Below are 24,070 nucleotides of genomic sequence, written 5' to 3' on the forward strand. Positions count from 1 at the left end.
TAATTGATAAAAAGGTGCCAGATCTCTTTAAAGAATTTACTTGTGTGGGTAAAGTTTACTCATGTGTATCAGGAGGAGCAGGTAAAGAAGTCTCCATTTTAAGAGATACGGGAGCTAGTCAATCTTTAATGGTAAGAGATGAGGAGTTATGTAGTTTGGGAAGAATGTTGCTAGAAAAGGTGGTAATATGTGGAATTCAGGGTGAGAGGAGTAGTGTTCCATTACATAAAGTAAGGTTGGAAAGTCCAGTGAAGAGTGGTGAAGTGGTAGTAGGAGTAATAGAGAAACTATCTTGTCCAGGAATACAGTTTATCTTGGGTAATGATATAGCTGGATCGCAGGTGGGAGTGATGCCTACTGTTGTTGATAAGCCAGTGGAAAATCAGACAACTGAAGTGTTGAAGGACGAATATCCTGGGATTTTTCCGGATTGTGTAGTGACAAGGTCGCAAAGTCACAGGTTAAGACAAGAGGAGAAATCAAAGAGTGGAGATGAAGTTGAAGTGCAATTATCAGAAACCATTTTTGATCAGATGGTTGAAAAAGAACAAGAACAGGTGGAGGATGAGGCATATATTTTTAGTTCAGGAAAATTGGTGGAGTTACAACAGAAAGATATAGAAATAAAACGTATGTATCAGAAAGCATACACGGAAGAGGAATCTGAGTGTGTACCAGAGTGTTATTACGTTAAAAATTATGTCTTAATGAGAAAATGGAGACCTTTACGTATGCAGGCGGATGAAAAGTGGGCAGAAGTTCATCAAGTGGTGTTGCCGGTAGGGTATAGAAAGGAGGTGTTGCGAGTTGCACATGAGGTACCAGTGGGAGGTCATTTGGGAATAAGGAAAACTCCAGCTAAAATCCAAAAACATTTTTATTGGCCTGGACTACATAAAGATGTAGTTAAATTTTGTCGATCATGTCACACATGTCAAGTGATAGGGGAACCTCAAGCATGATAAAACCAGCACCCTTAATACCCATTCCAGCATTTGAGGAATCTTTTACAAGGGTCCTAATTGATTGCGTAGGTCCGCTTCCGAAAACGAAAAGTGTGATTCAATATCTTTTGATGATAATGGATGTGTCTACTAGGTTTCCAGAGGCCATTCCAGTACGTAATATTACAGCTAAAAAGATTGCGGAAGAGTTTCTTAAATTCTTTACGAGATATGGACTACCCACAGAAATGCAATCAGATCGAATTTTACCTCAAGGTTATTCAAAGAAGTTATGGATAGCTTAGGAATAAAACAATTTAAATCAACTGTGTACCATCCAGAATCGCAGGGAGCATTAGAAAGGTGGCATCAGACATTAAAGACAATGTTGAGGGCTTATTGTCAAGGTTATCCAGAGGATTGGGATAAAGGAATTCCATTCGTACTGTTTGCAATTAGGGATGCACCTAATGAATCAACCAAATTCAGTCCTTTTGAACTAATTTTTGGTCATGAGGTAAGAGAACCATTTAAATTGATTAAGGAAAAATTGGCGAGTGAGAAATCGGAAATTACATTATTGGATTACGTGTCAAATTTTAGGGAACGATTAAATAGAGCAGGTGAATTGGCTGGACAACATTTAAAAGTTGCCCAAAATGTGATGAAATGGGTAGCGGACAAGAAATCCAAAGTTCGTTGTTTTGCCAATGGAGATAAAGTTTTAGTGTTGTTACCAGTGGTAGATGAACCTTTAAAAGCAAGGTTTTGTGGACCTTATCAGACTGAAAGGAAATTAAGTGAGGTGAATTATGTGGTAAAAACACCAGATAGAAAGAAGACTCACCGAGTGTGTCATGTGAATATGCTTAAAAGATACTTTGCAAGGGAAGGAGAGAAAAGGGAGGAGGTTTTAATGATTCTAACTCAAAGTGACGAACCAAATCCAGATGACTGTGAATTTGACATACCTCAAACTAAATTGGAAAACGAGGATGTTCTTAAAAATTGGGATAAATTGTTGAGTTACCTTCTGGAGGAAAAACGGACTGACCTGAAAGAGTTATTGATATCACGTGGGCAAGTATGCGGAGATAAATTGGGAAGTACTAAAATGGCTATACATGATGTAGATGCGGGAAATGCTTTCTAATCAAACAACATCTATATAGACTTAACCCTTTAAAATTGGCACAGATTAACAAAGAGATTGAGAGTATGCTTAAAAATGGCATAAATTAAGTGGGTTGCAGCCAATGGAGCTCACCCATAGTGATGGTACCAAAACCAGATGGTACCCAATGGTTGTGTGTGGACTATAGAAAGGTTAATGCAGTTACAAGAACGGACTCTTATCCTATCCCATGTTTGGAGGATTGCATTGAGAATGTGGGGCAATCAGCTTTTATTTCCAAACTGGATTTACTTAAAGGTTACTGGCTGGTACCTTTATCCGAAAGGGCGAAGGAGATTTCAGCTTTTGTGACTCCAGATGGTATATACCAATTCAAAGTTATGCCATTTGGCATGAAAAACGCCCAAGCCACATTTCAACGGTTAACTAACAAAGTCGTTTCAGAATTACCCAATTGTGCGGTATACATCGACGATCTGCTAATTTTCAGCCAGACATGGAAAGAACATTTAAAACATCTGATGGAGTTATTCGATCGACTTCAGAAGGTGGGGTTGGTGATAAACCTAGCCAAAAGTGAACTTGGAAAGGCCCAAGTCACTTTCCTTGGCCATACAATCGGACAGGATCGAATGGTCCCGCGGGATGTGAAAACAAAAGTTACTGGGGAGTTTCCGATACCCTCGACACGACGGGAAATAATGCGATTTCATGGTATGAGTGGATTTTACCGGAAATTTGTACCGAATTTTAGCAGTGTGGTCGCTCCACTGACGGACTTGCTCAAGAAGTGTAACAAATTACAGTGGACAGCGAAGTGTCAACAGGCATTTGACGGCCTGAAGGCTGTGTTAACCACTGCTCCTGTGTTAGCAATCCCAAATTATCCGAAACCATGCAAAGTGGCGGTTGATGCAAGTGATGTGGGTGTAGCTGCGGTGCTTCTACAAGACGACGGCGAAGGGTTAGAGCGGCCTATTGGTTATTTTTCAAAGAAATTGAATTCTCACCAGAAAAAGTATTCCATGATTGAGAAGGAGACTTTGAGTTTGGTGCTGGCTTTGCAACATTTTCACATTTATGTGACCAGCAACCGTCTGCCACTGTTATATATACTGATCATAATCCGTTGATGTTTTTGGAGCGATTCCAGAATAACAATGCAAGGCTGTTTCACTGGAGTTTATTGTAACAGCTATTTCATTTAAAAATAATACATGTGGCAGGACGAGAAAACGTGATAGCCGATGCTTTGTCACGAATGTGATGAACGGATGCAGTTTCAGTTGGAGGAAGAAGAATGAAAAAAATTGGACTATATTATTATACCTGTTTGCGTGTGTTGCTTTTTGAAACGAAAAAGTATATTTCCTGTGTGCATTTCTTAAAGAATGGTGAAAAGATAAAAAATGAAACCATCTTGAAGTTGATGGGGTTTTTTTTTTCTTGGGGGGGGAGGTGTCATGTGAGAGTACCTTTACGAAATGGGTGTTTAAGAAATGTACCTTTAAGAAATGGGTGTTTATCAGTGATGTCAGAGTGTGGGTGGAGCTGGGCTGTCTGTCAGCTTTTTACTTTCGTTTTAGGCTGTTTGCTGCAGAGTGTGTTTTAGTTTCATTTTCAGTATTGGAGCTGAAGCCAGACAGAGCAGGTGAACTGTTGATCACTTTGCCATGAAAAGACTATCTCTTGATCATTTGGTGAATTCAGAATTATAAATGTTCTCAGTAGTGAATGTAAACCTAATGTGCTTCTGTTTAAAGGTGTTTCTTCTGTCTTCTGGATGTTGTTTGGGAAGTTATTAAGGATTACTTAGTGTTGTATTCTTTGGGGGTTGTATTTGAATTGATGGTTGCTAAGATGTTCGCTGTATGTTTCAAAAAGGTTAACTTGAGTTCATACAATAAACATTGTTTTGCTTTAAAAAGTACTTTTCCATTTCTGCTGTACCACACCTGTAGAGTGGGCTGTGTGCTCCCCATACCACAATCTATTAAAAGTTGTGGGTCAGGTGAATGCCATGATACACTTTGGGGTGCTCTAAACCCTGGCCCATAACATCAGAAATATTATTCTTAGCTGTAATCTGAGTGAAGAAGTTCAATGGCAACCAAACAAAATACAAAGTACCTCAGGAGCAGAGCATTATGGGTTCAAGCACAAAAATCTCGGTGGACCCTCCAGTAAAATATTCAGGGAGTGCTGCACTATTGATGGTACCATTTTCAAATTAGCTAGCAGAGCCTGTCTGTTCTCCCAAGTTAGCTATTATGCTAAGACTCTGTCTGTTCTCTCAGGTACATGAAAGAGATCCCAGGATGCCATTTTGAAGAAGACCGTAGGGAAATTATTCCCATTGTACTTCTGGCATATTATAATACTTCAGCCAACAGAACTAAAAACAGATGGACTGATTGTTGTCACATTGCTGTTTGTGGAAGGTTACTATACAGATATTTGATGCTGAAATTGCAACATTACAACGGAAACCATCCATCCATATTTAGCCATTGTGTGGGAGGATCCGTAGGCATCACTTTCAGTTCACTGCATTCCGCAGCCATTCCTCCTTCCGTCCAGTTTCTGATGTTGTCCACCCATCCAGTTTCTCCAACCTGGCCTGTTCTTTCCTGGTGTTTCACCTTTTATTGTTACCAACACCGACCCCGCCTCTTCCAGTGGTCAGGTTTTCTTCATTTCCATTTCTTCACTCCAGCCAAAAGCGTGAAATTGAAAACTCACAATATTCCTGCGTGCAAATTCATTGGCTCTTCGCTCTGCCTGGCTGATTCGAAGGACCTTTCCAGCTCTCACACTATACAGTGAAATCCTCCACACCAGATTGCAAATTGCTTTTTCAAGTGCAGGCCAATGTTAGATTCCCTCCATGGTTCATTCAACTAATGAGTGACATCAGCACATCTGATGTTCCAGAATTTGTGACCACCAACACCGGCCCCAAAATGTTTTTGGAGTGTGGAGCTGACTTCTCTCATGACCTTATCTCCTCTGACATTGGAAAGCTCTGCTGAAAGCAGACATCCTTTTCTGACTCCTTCGCCTACATGGCTCTGTCTTGTCTCCACGTATGTACACTACAGTTTGTAAAGTCTTTGAAGAGATCAATTAGCATAACGATCTTATTGAAACATATCCTGAGGGCACTTGACAGGGTGGATGCTAAAAGGATGTTTCTCCCTTGTGGGGGAGACTAGAATGAGGGGACACATTTTAAAACTGAGGGGTCTCCCACTTAATGTTGAGATGAGAGAATTTTACTCTTTCAGTAGGTTGTTGGTCTGTGGAATTCTCTTCCTCAGAGAACAGTGGAGTCTGGGTCATCAGATATGTTCAAGGCTGAGTTAGACTGATTTTTGATCAACAAGCTATTCAAGGGTTATTGGGGGGGGAGTGGTGCGGAGAGCAAGAAAGTAGTGTTGAGGCCTCAATCAGCCACATTCTTATCAAATGGCAGGGCAGGTTCAAGGTGTCGAATGGCCCAGCCATGCTCTTAATTCTTGTATTCTTGTTCTTGGGAATGTCCCAGATTAGTGATGTGGTACTCCAAATCTGCGAGGGTTTTCCATAGCTCTGCCTGGTGAACTGAGATGATGGGTTTTGTGTAGTCTACAAAGAGTACTCACAATTCCTTTACACTTTGCCTTCTGGCAAACTTCCCAATTATGTAGCACAGCACTAGAATGATAGCCCATGTCCCTTTTCTTGAGATCAAGCACAAGAACGTCCGAACGAGGAGCAGGAGTGGGCAATTCAAGTCTGCTACGTTATTCAATACAATTATGGCTGATCTCATCTCGGCCCCATCTCCACCTTCCTGCTCGCTCCTTCTAACCCTCCATCCAGCTTATTAAAAACCTATTTATACCCTCCTTAAATTTGTTTAGCGTGCCGGCATCTACTGAACTCTGGCATTGAGAATTCCACAGATTTTCAACTCCTTGAGTGAAGAAATTCCACCTCATTTCTGTTTTAAATCTGCCGAAAACTCATTCCACAACGTCCAACAATGGGAAACATCCACTCCATGTCTACCCTGTCAATCCACTTTAGCATCTTATATACCTCAATTAAATCTCCTTTCATTCTTCTAAACTCCAGCAACTATAGGCCTAAACTGTTAACAATTAAACCAAACTGTTCCTCAGATATTTCCGATGTGATGAAGTATGAGAGCCTTTGGCTGGTTTATCAGGCTAACAGCTCTATGCTTTGAGCAGTTTTGGGTGTCATAAACCTTTGTCAATGTCACAGCTATGTAACTAGCCAGACATCTGGGCAAACTCCTTCTCCGGTAGAGCTCAATGATTTCTTTCATGTCTTTGACGGCTATTGTTTCTCCAACCTTCGGAGCTTCAGCATGCATGTCATCTAGGCTTGTTCCTTTGCCTTCCTGCAGTTACTTGATTGCATGTTCAATATCATTAATCAACACTTCTCATTTCTTCTCCTCCCTAACAACAGCATGTGTACTTACTGCATTCCGATCTGGTCCGTACAGCTGGGCGCAGTATTGTTGCTACCATTCCGTTGATTGATCAAACTCATATTCCTGCACATCTGCCACTTTCATACCAATACCAAATGTTATACTTGACCGAGCTGTGCCAACCTTGTATGCTTCTTTAGACTGCCCTTTACAACCTGCATCATCTGCTGCCTGTGTATTTTGTTTCAACTGCTCTGCAAGTATTTTTCACTTTGTGGTAGTATGTATTGGGGGTCATGTGGGACTGGAAGCCCTAATGTCATTGGCTGACAGATCCCGGGTCCTGGTTGGCCGTTGACCTCAAGCTCCGCCCTGAAGGCGAAGTATAAGAAGCCGGTGTCTTCCCCCGCAGGCCAGTTTACTATCGGGCTGCTGGGGAACAGACACGCTTAATAAAGCCTCATCGACTTCACTATATTCGTCTCATGGAGTCTTTGTGCGCTACACACTTTCTTGCAGAGATTTTTGTAATCCACTCCTTGATGATCCTTCTGCTTTGTGCATCAGCACTCTTCTATCAGTTTCAGACATTTGGCTGTTCTCCAGGGCAGCTTGCCAGTCTCAGCCTTTGGGCACGCATTTCATTCAGTGCAGTTTTTACAGCAGATGCCAATCTTTCCAAATTTGGCTCCGCTTCTCTGTTTGAAACCATCTCCCGCTGTAAAACTTATTCAAGTACACTGGAGTCCTAGTGTGAACAATCTACCTGCCATTTGGGAGAGCTTCTATTTACATGTTTCTGTCTCTGCCACATTCCTTTAACCTTGGCCTGTGCACACTGGCGGTCAAAACTACAATGCACACTAGTCAGGACTCCGGAATCAATATATCCTACCCTGTTGTGTGTCCTCATCAAAGTATAATTAATCGTATTTCTTTATGGTCCACTGAATGATACCCATATATAGTCTTCTTTTTTATAGTGCTGAAAACATGTGCAACAGTTTGCAATGTGTTAACCAATCCATCAGATTTTCTCCCCTATATCATTTCGTTCAAGCTGAATTTTCTACAACACCAATGTGTTGCCTTCTTTTCCCTATTTTCATGTTGAAGTCTCCCGTCAATCTCTCATGTTGAAGGTGGCTAATCGTCGGCGGGGTTTTCTGGCCCTTCCCATCAGTGGGATCTTCCAGTCCCGCCGAAGGTGACCCCCACAGCAGGTTCCCTGATGGCAGGACAGGCGAGCCACTTGAAACTCCATAGGCCTTGGCGGGAGTGGAAGATCCCACCAGCAGCCAAAGGTGAGACACCTCTGCCATCGGAAAACACGACACAGTCGGGGCTGGAAAATTCTGCCCACAAGCACCTCATCAACATCTTCTTCAGGAGATGCCACAGTTGGCGTATATATTTGGATCAGGTTTGCTGCTCTTGGTTTAACCTTAATTTGTATCATGATCTCTCACTTGCTAACACGTTCCACATGCACGATAACGTTCCACAACTTTGGGAGGACCGGAAATCCCAAACCATATTGCCGATCATCCCCAGCAGAATAGTACAGATTCCAACCTCACCACGACAGTCAGTTGCCCCGAACTTGGCCATCTAGTCTCAGCATTACCCCAGCACAGCAATGTTGAATCTGTCACTTCCACCTGGGTTTCTCAAGCTTGGTCCTTTGTTCTAAAGTGTCAGAATCCTATGTTCGGAGGTCTGCTGCTGTTCCGGTTGATTTGACATCTGTCAGAGTCTGGCCTACCTTGAGGCTTTGGTCAGCCTCATCATTTACACATCCACTCTTCATTCCAGCTTGGCCCATTCCTCAGTCACATTTAAGTTCTACCATCCCTGGGGGGGGGTATGAGATCTTGTGGTCAGTGGATAGAGACCCTGCCTCTGAGTCAGAAGCTCTGGGTTTGAGTCCCATCTCAGGACCTGATGGCCAAGGAAGGTCCGTTCATAATGCGGCCAAACAGGTTGAGTGATAACCTGCAAATCCTTCCAAACACGCCAGTGGCTGGCGGTAAGAGCGGGAGAGACTCCTGGTCAGTCATGTTTGATGTGGAATGGGGCCCCTCAAGATGTAAGCTCCTGGTGCCAGACTACCAGCCTGTTTCGGGAATTACTAGCTATGGAAACAGACAGAAATCTGCCTTAGTGCACCATGAGGTGCAGAAAGAGAGTTGGAATGCAAAAATCCCTCGGGGGCCCTAGTCAATGGCAACCCACCCTTGTCTTTTTGACTTTCCACTTCCATTTCACTGTGAGAGACAAATGATTACAGCTTGAGGGACATCACTCCACATCGTATATGGCTGACCACAGACCTCTAAAGTGCCACGGTACTGCTCTACCCTCACCATAGGCATGGACTCCTGCATTTCCATTACCATCAGAGTTTCAGTTGCCGGCATTTGAACAATAAGCATCTCCATGAGCACTGGAGTACTCTCGCATAGCTTGGGTCAATGTTATTGCCCAGGAAGTGACCACTGCCGTGTCCCAGCAGTTAATTGGAATGTATGGTGCTGGGTTGTGGGGATAGGGTGGAGGTGTTGACCTTGGGTGGGGTGCTCTTTCCGGGGGCCGGTGCAGACTCGATGGGCCGAGTGGCCTCTTTCTGCACTGTAGATTCTATGATAATCTATGTGACAACTAAGTGGTGGTCATGGATCCGTGTCAGTACCAGGCACCCCAACAAAAACCTAAGTGCAACCAATTGATCTGCCAAAGATGTTTACATGATTTGCTCTAAATCTGTCCTGGGGTTATGAAAGGTGTAATATAAATGCTTGTTGCCAATTTGGAAATGTTGTTACGTTCAAGAGGGAACTGGTTTCCAATAATTTTGCACTTATTCAATAGGATATGTGTGGTTGCCCGAGCAAACGGTGGTTACTTGAGCAAGTTACGGTTTTTCTGCGTTACTGAGATGTGGGCCTGGATTCCTTGCCAACAGAGAATCGGGACTCCGCTGGCAATAGGAGTGGCACCCAGGTGCGAGTCTCACTCCTCAACCATGCAAATCTATGCATAGCGGAGATCCCGCAAGATTCCATCGGGATCCTGGTATTGGGCCGTCTTTTTGAGCAGGCGGCCTGATCACAAAAGCCCAGCAGCAGGCCCCCACCAACACAAATCCTGACCCTCACCCTTGCTGACAAGAAGAGGCATCCTCTCCCCCATCTTGGGAATAATGGGTCAACCCCCCACACACACCACGTTTGCATGAGGGTGATTTGAACCCCACTCTCAGCATCCCCTTCAGCCATCCTCCTCAATCCCCACTCCTGGTATTGCCAATGGTGTACTGCCCCCTGGCAACATGGCACCTATACCCTGGCGCTAAAATCCGCCCAGGCACGGTGGACCCAGAGGGTGGGGGGGGGGGGGTTGAAGGGGATTAGTCCATAGGTCCTGTGCCCCTCTGCCACTGCCAGTTAGGGGGTGGGAGGTCCCTCAAGGATGTCCCCAGGATTCCGTCCCCACCAAAGCCAACATGGGGTCCCATATCTGATCTGGCCCTTTCAGCCATGGGCAAACTGACAATCACCCTTGGCATGGTGACCTCAGGCAGCCCTCTGCTGATCAGCTTCCTCCTGGTCTGACTTTGTGAATTCTGAGGCAGCCTCCTCAGCCTGAACCGCTCCATCTGACAGCTGAAGAGCAGTCCAGTGAAGAATCAGATTCCCGCTTGACTGGAGAATGGCATTGGGTCTGGTGCCCGGTGCCAATCCCGTTTTTGGCAACCCGCCATTCTTTGCCCGGTCGGCAATCCCGATACCGGCGTCAGGCAATGCACATTGTGGTATTTTTGAGCTGTAACACCTCTGGACATGTGCTAGATGCCAGAACGCTGATGACACGAATGATGATGTGAAGCTCGTGCACAAGAATCATGCCTTAAATGTGAAAGGACACCGTGGAACAAAGAAATAACTTCCATTCCGAGACAACAAACACCCCACCAGGATGGCTCAAGGTGCTTTGAAAACAATGCAATACTTTTGATTGGAGCTGCATATGTAAATAAAGGTGGAGACCAATTTGTAACCATCCACTTCATCTATTTCTGATGGTGTGTGATAGAGAAGAACTTTGGCCAAGGCACTGAGAAAACCATTTCGGCCACAGGGGGAATGCTTTGCTGTTCTTCAAATCCATCCAACCTTTCACATCCATTGGATAGATAACAAGACCTTAGTTCAACATATCATTAAAAAAATAATTTTTATTTATTCTTTCAGGGGATGGCGGCGCCACTGGCTAGGTTGCATTTATTTTCCATGAGAAGATGGTGGTGAGCTGCCTTCTTGAACCGCTGCAGTCCATGTGGTATGGGTACACCCACTGTGCTGTTAAGGGAGGGAGTTCCAGGATTTTGACCCAGTGACAGTGAAGGAATGGCAATATATTTCCAAGTGATTTGTGGTTTGGAGGAGAATATGCAGGTAGTGGTGTTCCCAGGTATCTGCTGCCCTTGTCCTTCTAGGTGGTGGAGATCACGGATATGAAAGGTGCTGGTCCTACATTCCCACCCTTTTCCCATACCTCTGCAATAATTTCTATCCAATTTCTTTGTGAAAGCCACAATTGAATGTTCTCCCACCACACTCTCTCGCAGTGCATTGTGGTCCGCAGCCATTCGCTGCATAAAAGAGATTTTCCTCATGGCGCCATTGGTTCTTTTGCCAACCATGTTAAATCCGTTTCCTGTGATTCTCGACTCCTCAGTGGGAACAGCTTCTCTTTATCTTATCTGTCCAAACCCCTTATCATCTCTTTCACATCTCCTCTCAACCTTCCCTCCTTTAAGGAGAACAGCAGCAACCTTCCCAACCTATCCATGTAGTCACCCTCATCCATCCCTCAACCCCTGGGACCATTCTCATAAGTCTTTTCTGCGGCCTCTCCAAAGATATCCTTTCTAAAGCTTACTGCCCAGAATAGGCACAGTACTCCAGGTGAGGCTGACCCAGTGGTTTATTAAAAAATCACCATAACTTCCTTTAGTTTGTTCTCAATGCCTCTATATGTAAAAAACCAGGAGGCTGTAGGCCTTTTTAAGCACTTTCCCACCTGCCTTGCCAATTCCAGTGAAATGCGTACCCAAATACCCCAGGGCCCTCTGCTGCTCACCTCCTTTAGAATTAGGCCCTTTACTCTTGTACTGCCTACCAAAATGTACCACTTCAGACTTCTCTGCATCAAATTACATCTGCCCCGTTCTGCCAATCCCACCAGCCTGTCTCTGTCCTTTTGAAGTCTTTCGCTGCCCTCCTCAAGTATTGCATCATCTTCAAATTTTGAAATTGTAACCTGTGAACCTGAGACTAGGTCAGTAATATACGTTAGGTAAATCTGTGGTTTTCGTGCCAACCCCCTGGCGATACCACATTATATATCTCCTTCCAGCCTAAAAAACAATTACTTATACTATCATTTTTAATATCACCTCGACTAGCTTCGATAAAGAGTCATCCAGACTCGAAACGTTAACACCCTCACTCTCCACAGATGCTGTCAAACCTGCTGAGATTGTCCAGTATTTTCTGTTTCAGATTCCAGCATCTTGCTTATCATTTAGCTTATCATAGAATCCCTACAGTGCAGAAAGAGGTCATTCAGCCCATCGAATCTGCACCAACCCTTTGAACGATTTCACTGTCTAGGCCCAAACCCCTGTCCTACCCCTCAACCGCAGCCTAAGGGGCAATTTAGCATGGCCGATCCACCTAACCCACACATCTTTAGACTGTGGAGCACCCAGAGGAAACCCACGCAGACAGGGAGAGAACATGCAAACTCCTTACAGACAGTCACCTGGGTCCCTGGCGCTGTGAGGCAGCAGTGCTAACCACTGTTCACTGTGCCTCCCACTTAAAATCCAGCAGCTGCCATGGTGGGATTTGAACCTGTGCCCTCAGAGTATTAGTCTAGGCCTCTGGATTACTAATCCAGTAACATTACCACTATGCCACCATTTCCCCACATTTTAAAATCACTTCTACTCAAGTGTTCCCTGTCAGTCAGCCAACTTCCTATCCATGCTGCCGCTGTCCCTTTTATTACATGAACTTTTACTTTGTTAAGCCTGTTATGTGGCATTTTACCAAATGTCTTCCAGAAATCCCCATACACCACATCAACCATCTTACCCTCATCAACCCTCTCTGTTATTTCACCACAAAACTCAATCAAGTTGGCTGAATCAAATTTGCCTTTACCAAATCATTGCTGGCTTTCAATAATTAATCCACTTGCATCCAAGTGACTGTTAATTTTGTCCCTGATGATCATTTCTGAAAGATTCTGCACCGCTGAGGTTAACCTGACTGGCCTGTAGTTGCTGGGTTTATCTGTACATCCTTAGTTTGAACAGGGTTGTAACATTTGCAATTCTGGCCATCCTATTTGTTGAAGAAAGTGCATCGGGCACAGTGCCAGTTTGCACTATTTTCTGAACGATTTAGTGTCATTTTAACACATAAAACCAGAATGTTTCAAGTTGGTAAACAAAAGGTTGAACTATAAGATTTTCTAATCATCAGATTATGTCTGGTTCAGCTTTTCTTAGCTCCTAGATTGCTCAAGCTGTAATAGTTCACCCCAATGTCAGATGCTGTCTGGAGAATGGTGCAGGTTAATCAATCAGCTGATGAATCTGAAGCAGATCGCAAACCACACTCCATTCTGCAGCATGATATCAACCCAAGTCCCTCCTTCAAGACATTCAGCAGATTCCGAGAAGAACGACAGCCTGTGCAAGCACCATGAAAGCAGAATACAATTACTTGAAAAGTAGCTGAAGAATGAAATAAGTTTAACTAACCAAGGGTTCACATTCCAATGTTTTACCTTTCGTTTTCCTTTAACTTTGTACGAAGCAAAGAGTTTAATTCATAAGGATAAATTTCAGCCATCGCGCATTCGCCGTAAGCCGTCCCACTGGGAAGATGTTTAATTTGTGACATTGCAGTTTGTGCAGAAGGGGCAACAAGATATTGGAACAGCTGCTCCAGTGGTATAAAATAAATGGAGGAGACAAAATGGGCAAAATTCTCCAACCCCCCGCCAGGTCAGAGAATTGGCGCGGCGCCGCGCGAATTGCACCACGCCGCCCCGACGCCGGGACGCAATTCTCCACAGAATTGGCGCTGGCGTGGTCGGCGCGATGCCGGTCGGGGTATGTGCCGACTCTCCGGCACAGGCCGGCGCGCCGATTCTCTGGGCAGAATGGGCCAAGCAGCCGTCAACAAAAAGCAGCGTCCCGCAGGCTGGGGGTGGCCTGTGGGGGGAGAGGGGGTCCGACCCCGGGGGGGCCTCCGTAGTGGCCTGGCCCGCGATCGGGGCCCACCAATCGGCGGGCCAGCCTCTCTGCCCCCGGCCTCCTTTCCTCCACACCGGTTCCTGTAGCCTTGCGCCATTTGGCATCGGGGCCGCCGCTGGGAAGAAGGCCACTGCGCATGCACTAGTTGGTGGCGGCCCAACTGCGCATGCGCGGACCCCGCGGCGCCAGGTTCAGGCCGGGATCGGCAGCTGGAGCCCCCTGTGGGCCGTAGAATGGTGTCCCGGAACGGGCGCCGACGCCGGAGTAAAACACTCCCGTTTTTACTCTGGCGTCGGCACTTAGCCGCCCGTTGGGAGAATCGCGCCCAATATCCTAGGCCTCTATTGGCCGTTTATTGCTGTGGGGCACACCAGAAGCATCCAATGTGACAGCTGTGACTTGGCTCCCGAAGAGGACTAGTCATTTTGTTCCCTGGAATTCATGTTTGACGTGGAGCGGTGCCCCTCAAACTATAAGCCTCTGGCTACTGACCAGCGACATGTTCCAGGAATTACTATCTACGGAAACAGATGAAAGTCTGCCTTAGTGAACTCTAGGCGCTGGAAGAGAAATGGAAGTATCAAACCAATTGAATTCTTCTTGCCTGTATTTGAGATAATGCCATTTGTAAAGCACTCTGATCCTTCCACAAACTTACAATCCTAAGAACAAATCTGAGTGTTGTCAATCCTGTAAACGCTCATCAGGATAACTTAATGCCGCAATATCCATTTTACTCAAATGGAGCCAAGAAACTGCATGAACCTTTAGTTCATTAAGAGCAAACTGTATCTTACAGATAAAATATATAAGTGTGACTTTTCACAAAGAAGTTGATCTGACTATGCCAATGAGGTACATATACAAATAAATCATTGCCATGTTTCATCCTGCTCAGGGCCAACCTTGTGTAGCATAGGAATTGACAACCTCTTCCAGATTTCAGACTATTGTATGGGTTTTGTCTGATACAATGATGGACAAGTGTGGTGTTATGTTTTCCCACTTTTCTCTCTTCTGTTTTACAGGGCTGGATGAATGAAATCTATAACTATGATCCTGAAACCTACCTTCCATCACTGACCTTTTCGGTCTACGTGACACTGGATGGTACTGCGTTGAAACTCTCGTACCCCCGGAGCAACATCTCCCGGCGTGCAACCTTCGATGAAGGCAAACATAATGTGGAATTCATCAGCCATCGATCCTGTGACCTAGCTGACAGCAAGGTGGGTGGGAATATTCTATTGAAAGTTGAGCTTTCCTTGATCTTATCCCATCGGAATGACCACGTCCATGTTCTGAAAAGCCTGGCGTTTACCATATTTCTCTCTTGTAGCCTATCTTCAACACTTGCTGAAGGACACAACATATCTTACCACCAACATTTGTAGAGGCTAAAAATGGAAGTGTTACATAGGATGCACATCTACAAGAGCAGGCTGTTCAGTCTTACTGGCCATGCCACTGGTTATCACCTGCATGTACTACTTCCTACACCTCTTCTTCCAACCCTAGCCACAAAACTCTTCATCCCTTTCTCCCTCATGCATTTATCTCCCTAAACCTCTCCACATTTCCACCTCCCCCTTACCCTTTAAGATGCTTCTTTAACCCTACCTCTCTGACTAGGCGTTTGGTCATCTGCCTGAATGCCTCCTGTGTGACTCGGTTCTGATGTTAAGGGCGATATACCTGCTGTGGGTTCCTGTGATCAGGAATGCAATGCCTGAAAGGGCAGAGGAAGGAGGTTCAAAGTAACTTTCAAAGGATGTTGGACGTGCACTTGAAGAGGAATTATTTCTTTTTTTTTTAATAAATATTTTATTGAAAATGTTTGGTCAACCAACACAGTACATTGTGCATCCTTTACACAACATTATAACAATACAGATAACAATGACCTTTTTTATATAAACAAAAAATAAATAAATATTAAATAACAAAAATGAAAACTAGCCCTAATTGGCAACTGCCCTGTCACAGGCTACACCCCCCCGCCCACCCCCCCCCCATCCCTCCCCCTCCCCCCCCCCCCCCCCCCCCCCCCCAAATCCTGGGCTGCTGCTGCTGCCTTCTTTTTTCCCCCATCTATCTTTCCGCAAGATATTCGACGAACGGTTGCCACCGCCTGGTGAACCCTTGAGCCGACCCCCTTAGGACGAACTTAATCCGCTCTAGCTTTATGAACCCCGCCATGTCATTTATCCAGGTCTCCACCCCCGGGGGCTTGGCTTCTTTCCACATTAGCAATATCCTGCGCCGGGCTACTAGGGACGCAAAGGCCAAAACATCGGCCTCTCTCGCCTCCTGCACTCCCGGCTCTTGTGCAACCCCAAATATAGCCAACCCCCAGCTTGGTTCGACCCGGACTCCTACTACTTTTGAAAGCGCCTTTGTCACCCCCACCCAAAACCCCTGTAGTGCCGGGCATGACCAAAACATATGGGTATGATTCGCTGGGCTTCTCGAGCACCTCGCACACCTATCCTCCACCCCAAAAAATTTACTGAGCCGTGTTCCAGTCATATGTGCCTTGTGTAATACCTTAAACTGAATCAGGCTTAGCCTGGCACACGAGGACGACGAGTTTACCCTGCTTAGGGCATCTGCCCACAGCCCCTCCTCGATCTCCTCCCCTAGCTCTTCTTCCCATTTCCCTTTTAGTTCATCCACCATAGTCTCCCCTTCGTCCCTCATTTCCCTATATATATCCGACACCTTACCATTCCCCACCCATTTCTTTGAGATGACTCTGTCCTGCACCTCTTGTGAAGAGGAATTATTTCTGATCTATGGAGTGAGAGTAGTGGAGGGGCACTGCTGTGATTTATTTCAAAGGGCATGATAGTGTAAACATGGAGAATCTATTTGAATTTGTGAGGGTGATGAATACTAGAGGTCAGAAAAAGAAGTTAAATTCAGGAGAAACATCTTTATATAAAATGTGGTAAGACTAGAACCTTCTACCATAAGGAAAACATTTTTAAAATTCTAGGCTCGGAGGAGAAAGTGGGGGAACGGGATGAGGTGAGTTGGACTTGTCGGGAGCTTTGATGGAGATGATGAGCCAAATGTCCTTCTCCTGTACTGTAACCATTCGATCTCGCTTCTTCTTAAATGAATCTATGCTATTTGCTTCAGCTGCTCCATTTTTTGACAAGGTCTCCAGTCTAATCACTCCCTGGGTAAATATGTTTCTCCTGAATTCCCTTTGAATTTATCAGTGGCCATCTTGTATTTATCCTCCCTAGTTTTGGGCTCTCCCACAAGTGGAAGCTTCTTACCTGATCAAGCCTCGCCCTTTCATTGCAATCGGGTGGCCCTTTATCCAGGATAAAAAGCCCAAGTCTGTTCAATCTTTCCTGACCGTTATAATCTCAAAATTCTGCTGTCAACCTTGTAGGCCTTGTCTGCACCTTCTCCACTGCCTCTGTATCCTTTTTATGATTTGGAGACTCAGAACTGTGTGCAGTGCACTGGTTCAGAGAGTACATTTCCCAGAGCGGATTTGGTTAATTCGCTTAGATTATGGTTTCCTGCATTGCAAGAGTGCTTACACCTCAAAAGTACTTCACTGGCTGTAAAACACTTGGGGATTCTCCGAGACCATGAGAAGCACCACTGTTTAAATGAAAGTTTGCCCTCTTTACTCCCAACCGAAATGCTTACCAAACTCAAAAGGTGAAAAAAGTTTTTACTTCTGTGCATTGAATCACAGAATCACACAATTGCTACGATGTGGAAGGAGGCCATTTGGCCCATTGTGGCTGCACCAGCTCTCCACATGAGCATCATGACTTAGTGTCATTCCCCTGCCTTTTCCCCTGTAACACTGTACATTGTTTCTATTGAAACAATCATCCAATGCCCTCTTGAATGCCTCAATTGAACCTTCCTCCACCATAAATTCCAGGCAGTGCATTCCAGACCCAAGCCACTCATTGTGTGGAAAAGTATTTTCTCACATCACATTTGCTTCTTTTGAAAATCACTTTAAACCTGTGCCTTCACGTTCTTGAATCCTTTTATGAGCAGGAACAGTTTCTCCCTATCTACTCTGTCCAGCCCCCTCATGATTTTGAACATCTCTATCAAGTCTTCTCTTAACTTTCTCCTCTCCAAGGAGAACAGTTCCAACCTCTCCAATTTATCCTCATAACTGAAGTTTCTCTGAAGTTCCTCATCCCTGGAACCATTTCTGTAAACCTCTTCATCACTCTCTCCAGCGCATTCACACCATCCTAAAGACTGGTTCCCAGAACTGTACGCAATAATTCAGCTGAGACCTAACTAGTGTCTTGTATAAATTCAGCATAACCTCCTTGCTCTTGTACTCTATGCACCCATTAATAAAGCCCAGGATACGGTATGCTTTATTAACTGCTCCCTCCACCTGTCCGACCACCTTCAATGATCGATGCACATTTACACCAGGTCCCTGCACCCTTTTTAGAATTTTACCCTTGATTTTATATTGTCTCTTCATGTTCTTCCCTCCAAAATAACTCACCTCACACTTCTGTGCATTGAACTTCATCTGCCACCTATCTGCCCACTCCACCAGCTTGTCCGTGTCCTTTTGAAGTTCTACAATGTCCTCTTCACAGTTTACAATTCTTCCAGGTTTTGTATCATCAGCAAACTTTGAAACTGTTTCAGTTTCATTAATATAAATCAGTGTTGAAACCTGATGGATCTTGGCACACAGCACTATACTGGAGAGTCCACCATTAAACCAACCATTTGTTCCACATCTTGGGGGAGGTCACATAGAATCTCCAGATGTTTCAGATGTTTCGCTCACTTCCTTCCCTTCATTGCAGGACCCCTCAGATCATCATCTGATTGTTCTGTAAACAGGGGTTGACACACTGTGCATCAATCCAGCCACATGAGACGCCATGTCTACTTCTAGTGTCGTTGTGTTTTGTGTCTCATTGTGAGCCAGTGCCACATCTTATACTATCTGTACCCATCTGAGAAAATGCCACTGGGTTGCTGAATGGAAGAGAGAATAATGTGGTAGTGTTTGGCCATCAATACTCCCAGAGATAGAGGGGGCTGCAGAGTCTATTTTGTCCTTCATCCGAAGAGTGTCCTGGGGTAACAGTTAATCGGGGTGGCCTTGGGAAACATCCTGTCCATATCAGCAACTTAATGGATGGCATATGAGGAAACTGGTGGAGAATACATCGAAACGTTAACTAAGAAAAGGTATATGGTCTCACCAACCGATTGTAGACAGAGAACTGGCAAATCTCCTGTGCTAGCTGCCAGGCTAAACATGTTGCTTTTTTTTGTCTTTACCTTCTCTACATATTGTGCTACATATTGGACTTTACGCGTCTTCCCTGGTGGTCTGGCATTGACCGACATCATGAGGTGTCTGGTGGAATTCACATCATTAATTGGTCTGCAGCTCCTGCAGTCACAAGGGAACCTTAGAGTTCAGCAGTTTCCACTCCCAGCCACAGCCAATCCCTTCCCCATGGCCTAAGCTGGTACTTGTGCTGGCTGGAACCCTGGCTATTGCAGCCCCAGCACTCGTTAATTTGGAACAGCAGCACTTCTGCATCCGCCTCAGAGATGTAGAGGTTACACCGGCCATTTCAGTGCCCACTCCAAAACTTGGCCCAGCCTTTTAACAGCATTCAGCCGTTCAAATGTAGAGTTTGTGTCCTGCCCGCTTCCCTTCCACAGAGAATATGCTAAGTTTATTTTTGTGCTGCCACGGGCAGTGTACGAACTGTGGGATGACGAGTAGGATGAGTGCAGCTCCAACAACACTCAAGAAGCTGGACACCATCCAGAACAAATCTGCCTGCTTGATTGGCATCCCATCCACCACCTTCAACATTCACTCCCTTCACCACCAGCTCATGGTGGCAGCAGTGTACAACATCTACAAGGCGCACCGTAGCAACTGACCAAGGCTCCTTCGACAGCAAGCTCCTTCCTAATCTGTGACCTCTAGACGAGTGCATTAGATGCATGGGAGCATCACCTCCTGCATATTCCCCACCAAGCCACATGCCATCCTGACTTAGAAATATATCACCGTTCTTTCATTGCTGCGGGGGCAAAATCCTGGAACTCCTTCCTTAACAGCACTGTGGGAGTACCTACACTTCATGGACTGCAACGCTTCAGGAAGGCAACTCACCACACCTTCCCATGGGCAATTAGGATGGGCAATAAATGCTGGCCAAGCTAGCGATGCCCACATCCCATGAATGAATAAAAAAGCTGGTGCACGAGCACAACATTAACCGTGATATAAGAGCAATGTAGAGCAGATGAGCACAGAAGTTATTCACCTCAAGTAAAGCTAGGAAAGACTGCTTTACTTACTCAGTGTGATAGATATATAGAAACGATGTCTGCTGCCCATCTCCAGCAAAAGCAGATAGTGCGATGTAGGTCAATCCCTGTAACAAAGAGTTGGCTAAATGTGTCCTTTGAACCTCGGAAGGACATTGACAGCCATAAGGAAACATTCAGATAGAGATGGGAACAATTGGGAGAAAGGAGCAGAAAGAGATTAACATAGACCGAGAGGAAGTTCTGTGTGGTCCGGCAGGCTTAAAAGTAGACAAATATCCAGGCCCAAATGAAATGTATTCCAGGCTGCCGAGTGAGGCAAGGGAAGAAATAGCAGGGACGTTAGCAACAATTTTCAATTCCTCTTTGGCACAGGAGAGGTGCTGGAGGACTGGAGGATAACCAATGTGGGACCATTCAAGAAGAGAGGACGGGATAAACCAAGAAAGTACAGGCCAGTCACTTCAGTGGTAGGGAAGCAATTCTGAGAGATAGGATTAATCTGCATTTGGAGAGGCAGGGTTTAATCAAGAAAAGTCAGCATGGTTTTGTTGAGGGGAGATCATGTCTGACCAACTTGATTGAATTTTCTGAAGAGGTGACCAGGTGTGTAGATGAGGGCATTGCATTTGACATAGTCTACTTGGACTTCAGCAAGGCCTTTGATAAGGTCCCACATGGGAGACTGATAGTGAAGGTAAGAGCCCATGGGATCCAAGGAAATTTGGCAAATTGGATCCAAAATTGGTTGAGTGACAGGAAGCAGAGTGTGTTGGTCAAGGGGTGTTTTTCTGACTTGGATTATTTTCCTTGGAGCAGAGGAGATTGAGGGGGGCATGATTGCGATGTATAAAATTATGAGGGGCATAGATAGAGTAGACAGGAATAAACTTTTCCCCTTGGTGCAGGAGTCAATGACCAGGAGGCATAGATTTAAGGTAAGGACAGGAGGTTTAGAGGAGTTGTGAGGAAAAACCTTTACCCAGAGGGTGGTGGGAGTTTGGAACTCATTGCCTGAAGGGGTGGTGGAGGCAGAGACCCTCATAACATTTAAGAAGTATTTAGATGTACACTTGCAATCCCAAGGCATACGGCTATGCGCCAAGTGCTGGAAAATGGGATTAGAATGGTTATGTTTGACCAGCGCATAGGCAATGGGCCAAAAGGTCTTTTCTGTGCTGTGTGATTCTACACCTCTTTGAGAAGATAAGATGAGATGAAGTCGGGAGGAAGCTCATTTGAAGCATTAATGTAAGCGTGGAGTAGTTGGGCCAATTGGCTTGATTCTATGCTCTATATTCATAGAATGCAATGAAGAAGGAGGGCATTCAGCCCATTGAGTCTGCACCAACCCTCCAAAAGGGCACCGTACTTAGACCCAATCCAGCGCCCGAACACCATAACCCCATCTACCCTTTGGACACTCAGGGGCAATTTATCATGGCCAATTCACCTAACATGCACACCTTTGGACTGTGGAAGGAAACCGGAGTAGCCAGAGGAAGCCCACGCAGTCACCCAAGGCCGGAATTGAATCCGAGTCCCAGGCACTGTGAGGCAGCAGTGCTACCCACTGTGTCACCGTGCCGCCCCTATGTCTTTTCTGTGTAAAATGAGAGTTCTTGAATAATTGGCATGTTTCTGAAGTTTTTTTGATTTAACTTGAAGGGTTGAGGGAAAGATTGCCAAATGTTTCTTCAGGAAATGGAACAATTTGAGCAGAGGGAATGGTAGAGCACGTGACAGACGGAATGGGCCTGATGAACTAAATGGTCGTTTGCCTTCGCGTGTGTGTTTTTAAAATTTTATTTTTTATTTTCTGCAGGTTTTTCTTGTCCCGCCAGGCCTGGCAAAGAAAAGGATGTGGAATAAGAAGTATCCCATCTGTATTTTCCTCAGAGATGCTGAGCCGTACAAATTCAAGTGCTCTGGAGACAGAGAGTTGAAGACGGACATGGACACTGAGGAGCAACGGGCGAGGCCGGAAATCACGAGACAAGTATCAACACCGGAGGTCCTCCTGAGACATCCTGCGGAAGGCGGGGAAAATACTCTCTTCCTGTTTGGAAGAACAGGAAGAGAAAAAGAAGAATGGTTCAGATATTTCCTGCTGGCTTCCAGAATGCAGTCAGAGGATGGGCAGAACCTCAGCAGGGATGGTGGAAAACCAGGTAATAAAATCTGTTTTTAAAAATAAATTTAGAGTACCCAATTCTTTTTTTTCCAATTAAGGGGCAATTTAGCGTGGCCAATCCACCTACCCTGCACATCTTTCGGCTGTGAGGGTGAGACCCATGCAGACACGGGGAGAAAGTTCAAACTCCACATGGACAGTTACCCGGGGCTGGCCATCGAACCCGGGTCTTCGGTGCCGTGAGGCCGATTAAACCTATTTTAATGCTGATTTCAGCGGTAACAGGAGTTCCTGATTAGACCAAACCTGAAGTAACCGTAAGCATCTGGGCACCACATGTTTTGAAGGATATATTACTTTTGGAGGGACCTCCATGTAGATTTGAATTAGCCATCATTATAATTATAATGAAATCCAGTGTACAGATTGCACTGATGCATAGATCACCCCCATAATTTGATACTTGCCCCATCCATAAAGATCTATCAGACCTGTTGCAATTATGAGGTTAATAAGATTGTTATGTTTTGAACTGTGTCTTTAATTTAAAGTAAAATGGAAAAGGAAATATAACCTGTACTGAAGTCTGCTTGACATCAGACCTGGGCCAGTTAAAGATCAAAGGAACAATTTCAAAGGAACCGTTTACGGCGATTCTCCGAGCAGCCCGGCGCGATTCACGTGGCGCTAGTTTCGGGGGGGTGGGAGAATCGCGTGCGGGGGTCAAGGCGGCGTGGCGCAATTTGCGTGACGCCCCGGCGATTCTCCCACCCGGCAGGGTGGGGGACAATCCCGCCCATGGTGTTTATTCAATAGTGCTTTAGTCATTTTTGAAAAAGTAGTTTTAAAGTAGTTTCAAAAAACTACTTTAATATATGGAATTGGATGAGTGGGACAAGCTAAGCAGCTCATGCGGAGAGCCGGCATGGACTCAATAGCATAAGTAGTCTCCTTCTGTGCTGTAATCATTTGATGATTCTATGATTTAATGTTTTTTTTTCTTTTTTTTGTAAATTTAGAGTACCCAATTCTTTTTTTCCAATTAAGGGGCAATTTAACGTGGCCGATTAACCTAACCTGCACATCTTTGGGTTGTGGGGGTGAAACCCACGCAAACACGGGGAGAATGTGCAAACTCCACACGGACAGCGACCCAGAGTCGGGATCGAACCTGGGACCTCGGCACCGTGAGGTAGCAGTGCTAACGACTCTGCCACCCTGCTGCCCTGCTATGATTCAATGTTATTCTTTCAACAGTTAACTGTTGGTTCGAATTTCTTTTTAAATTGTTACGACACCCTGGGCTAGCACATGGTCAATTTCAGCCCGACTCATCCTGGAGTCGCAATAGAAATGAACTAACCAGTAATTCTTATCAAAATACCTAAAGTCTTTGGCCCTTGGCTGCCCAATAATTACAGTCACTGAGTTTAGAAGTTTAAACACGATTGCTGTTTATTTACTCCAAGAACTGCATGAAATATGCAAAATAGAACAATTGGATAACAACAAGCTAATACCTACAGTCTTTAACTGTCCAACCTTCTACCCACACACAGAAGACAGACAAACACAGAGGGGTGGAAAGCGGTGAAAATAATAAGGAAGAAGGTCAAAAGATAAGAATCTTTGCTTCAAATGGTGGTTCTTGAGAACATTTCCCTCAAAGCAAACTGGTTGATCAAAGTCTCTGGTTTACGGCTGGTAATGGCCTTCTTTGCAGATGTATTCATTCAGAGACCCCGGAGGT

At 45.1% G+C, this 24,070-nt stretch overlaps 1 protein-coding gene across 1 annotated transcript in view; it reads left to right on the forward strand.

Annotated features, from left to right (window-relative positions):
• LOC140406375 (testis-expressed protein 2-like) overlaps window positions 1–22,357 on the forward strand; it is a gene marked incomplete at its 3' end in the record, with an annotated part of 122,446 nt that extends 100,089 nt beyond the window's left edge. The window contains exons 3-4 of the mRNA XM_072494464.1: window positions 14,891–15,091; window positions 22,012–22,357. Coding sequence (XP_072350565.1) covers window positions 14,891–15,091; window positions 22,012–22,357 — 547 coding nt within the window. The remainder of the gene's footprint in view (window positions 1–14,890; window positions 15,092–22,011) is intronic.
• Between the last annotated feature and the right edge of the window lie 1,713 nt (window positions 22,358–24,070).

The sequence above is a fragment of the Scyliorhinus torazame genome, unplaced genomic scaffold (genome assembly GCF_047496885.1).
Source record: "Scyliorhinus torazame isolate Kashiwa2021f unplaced genomic scaffold, sScyTor2.1 scaffold_516, whole genome shotgun sequence".
NCBI lineage: Eukaryota > Metazoa > Chordata > Chondrichthyes > Carcharhiniformes > Scyliorhinidae > Scyliorhinus > Scyliorhinus torazame.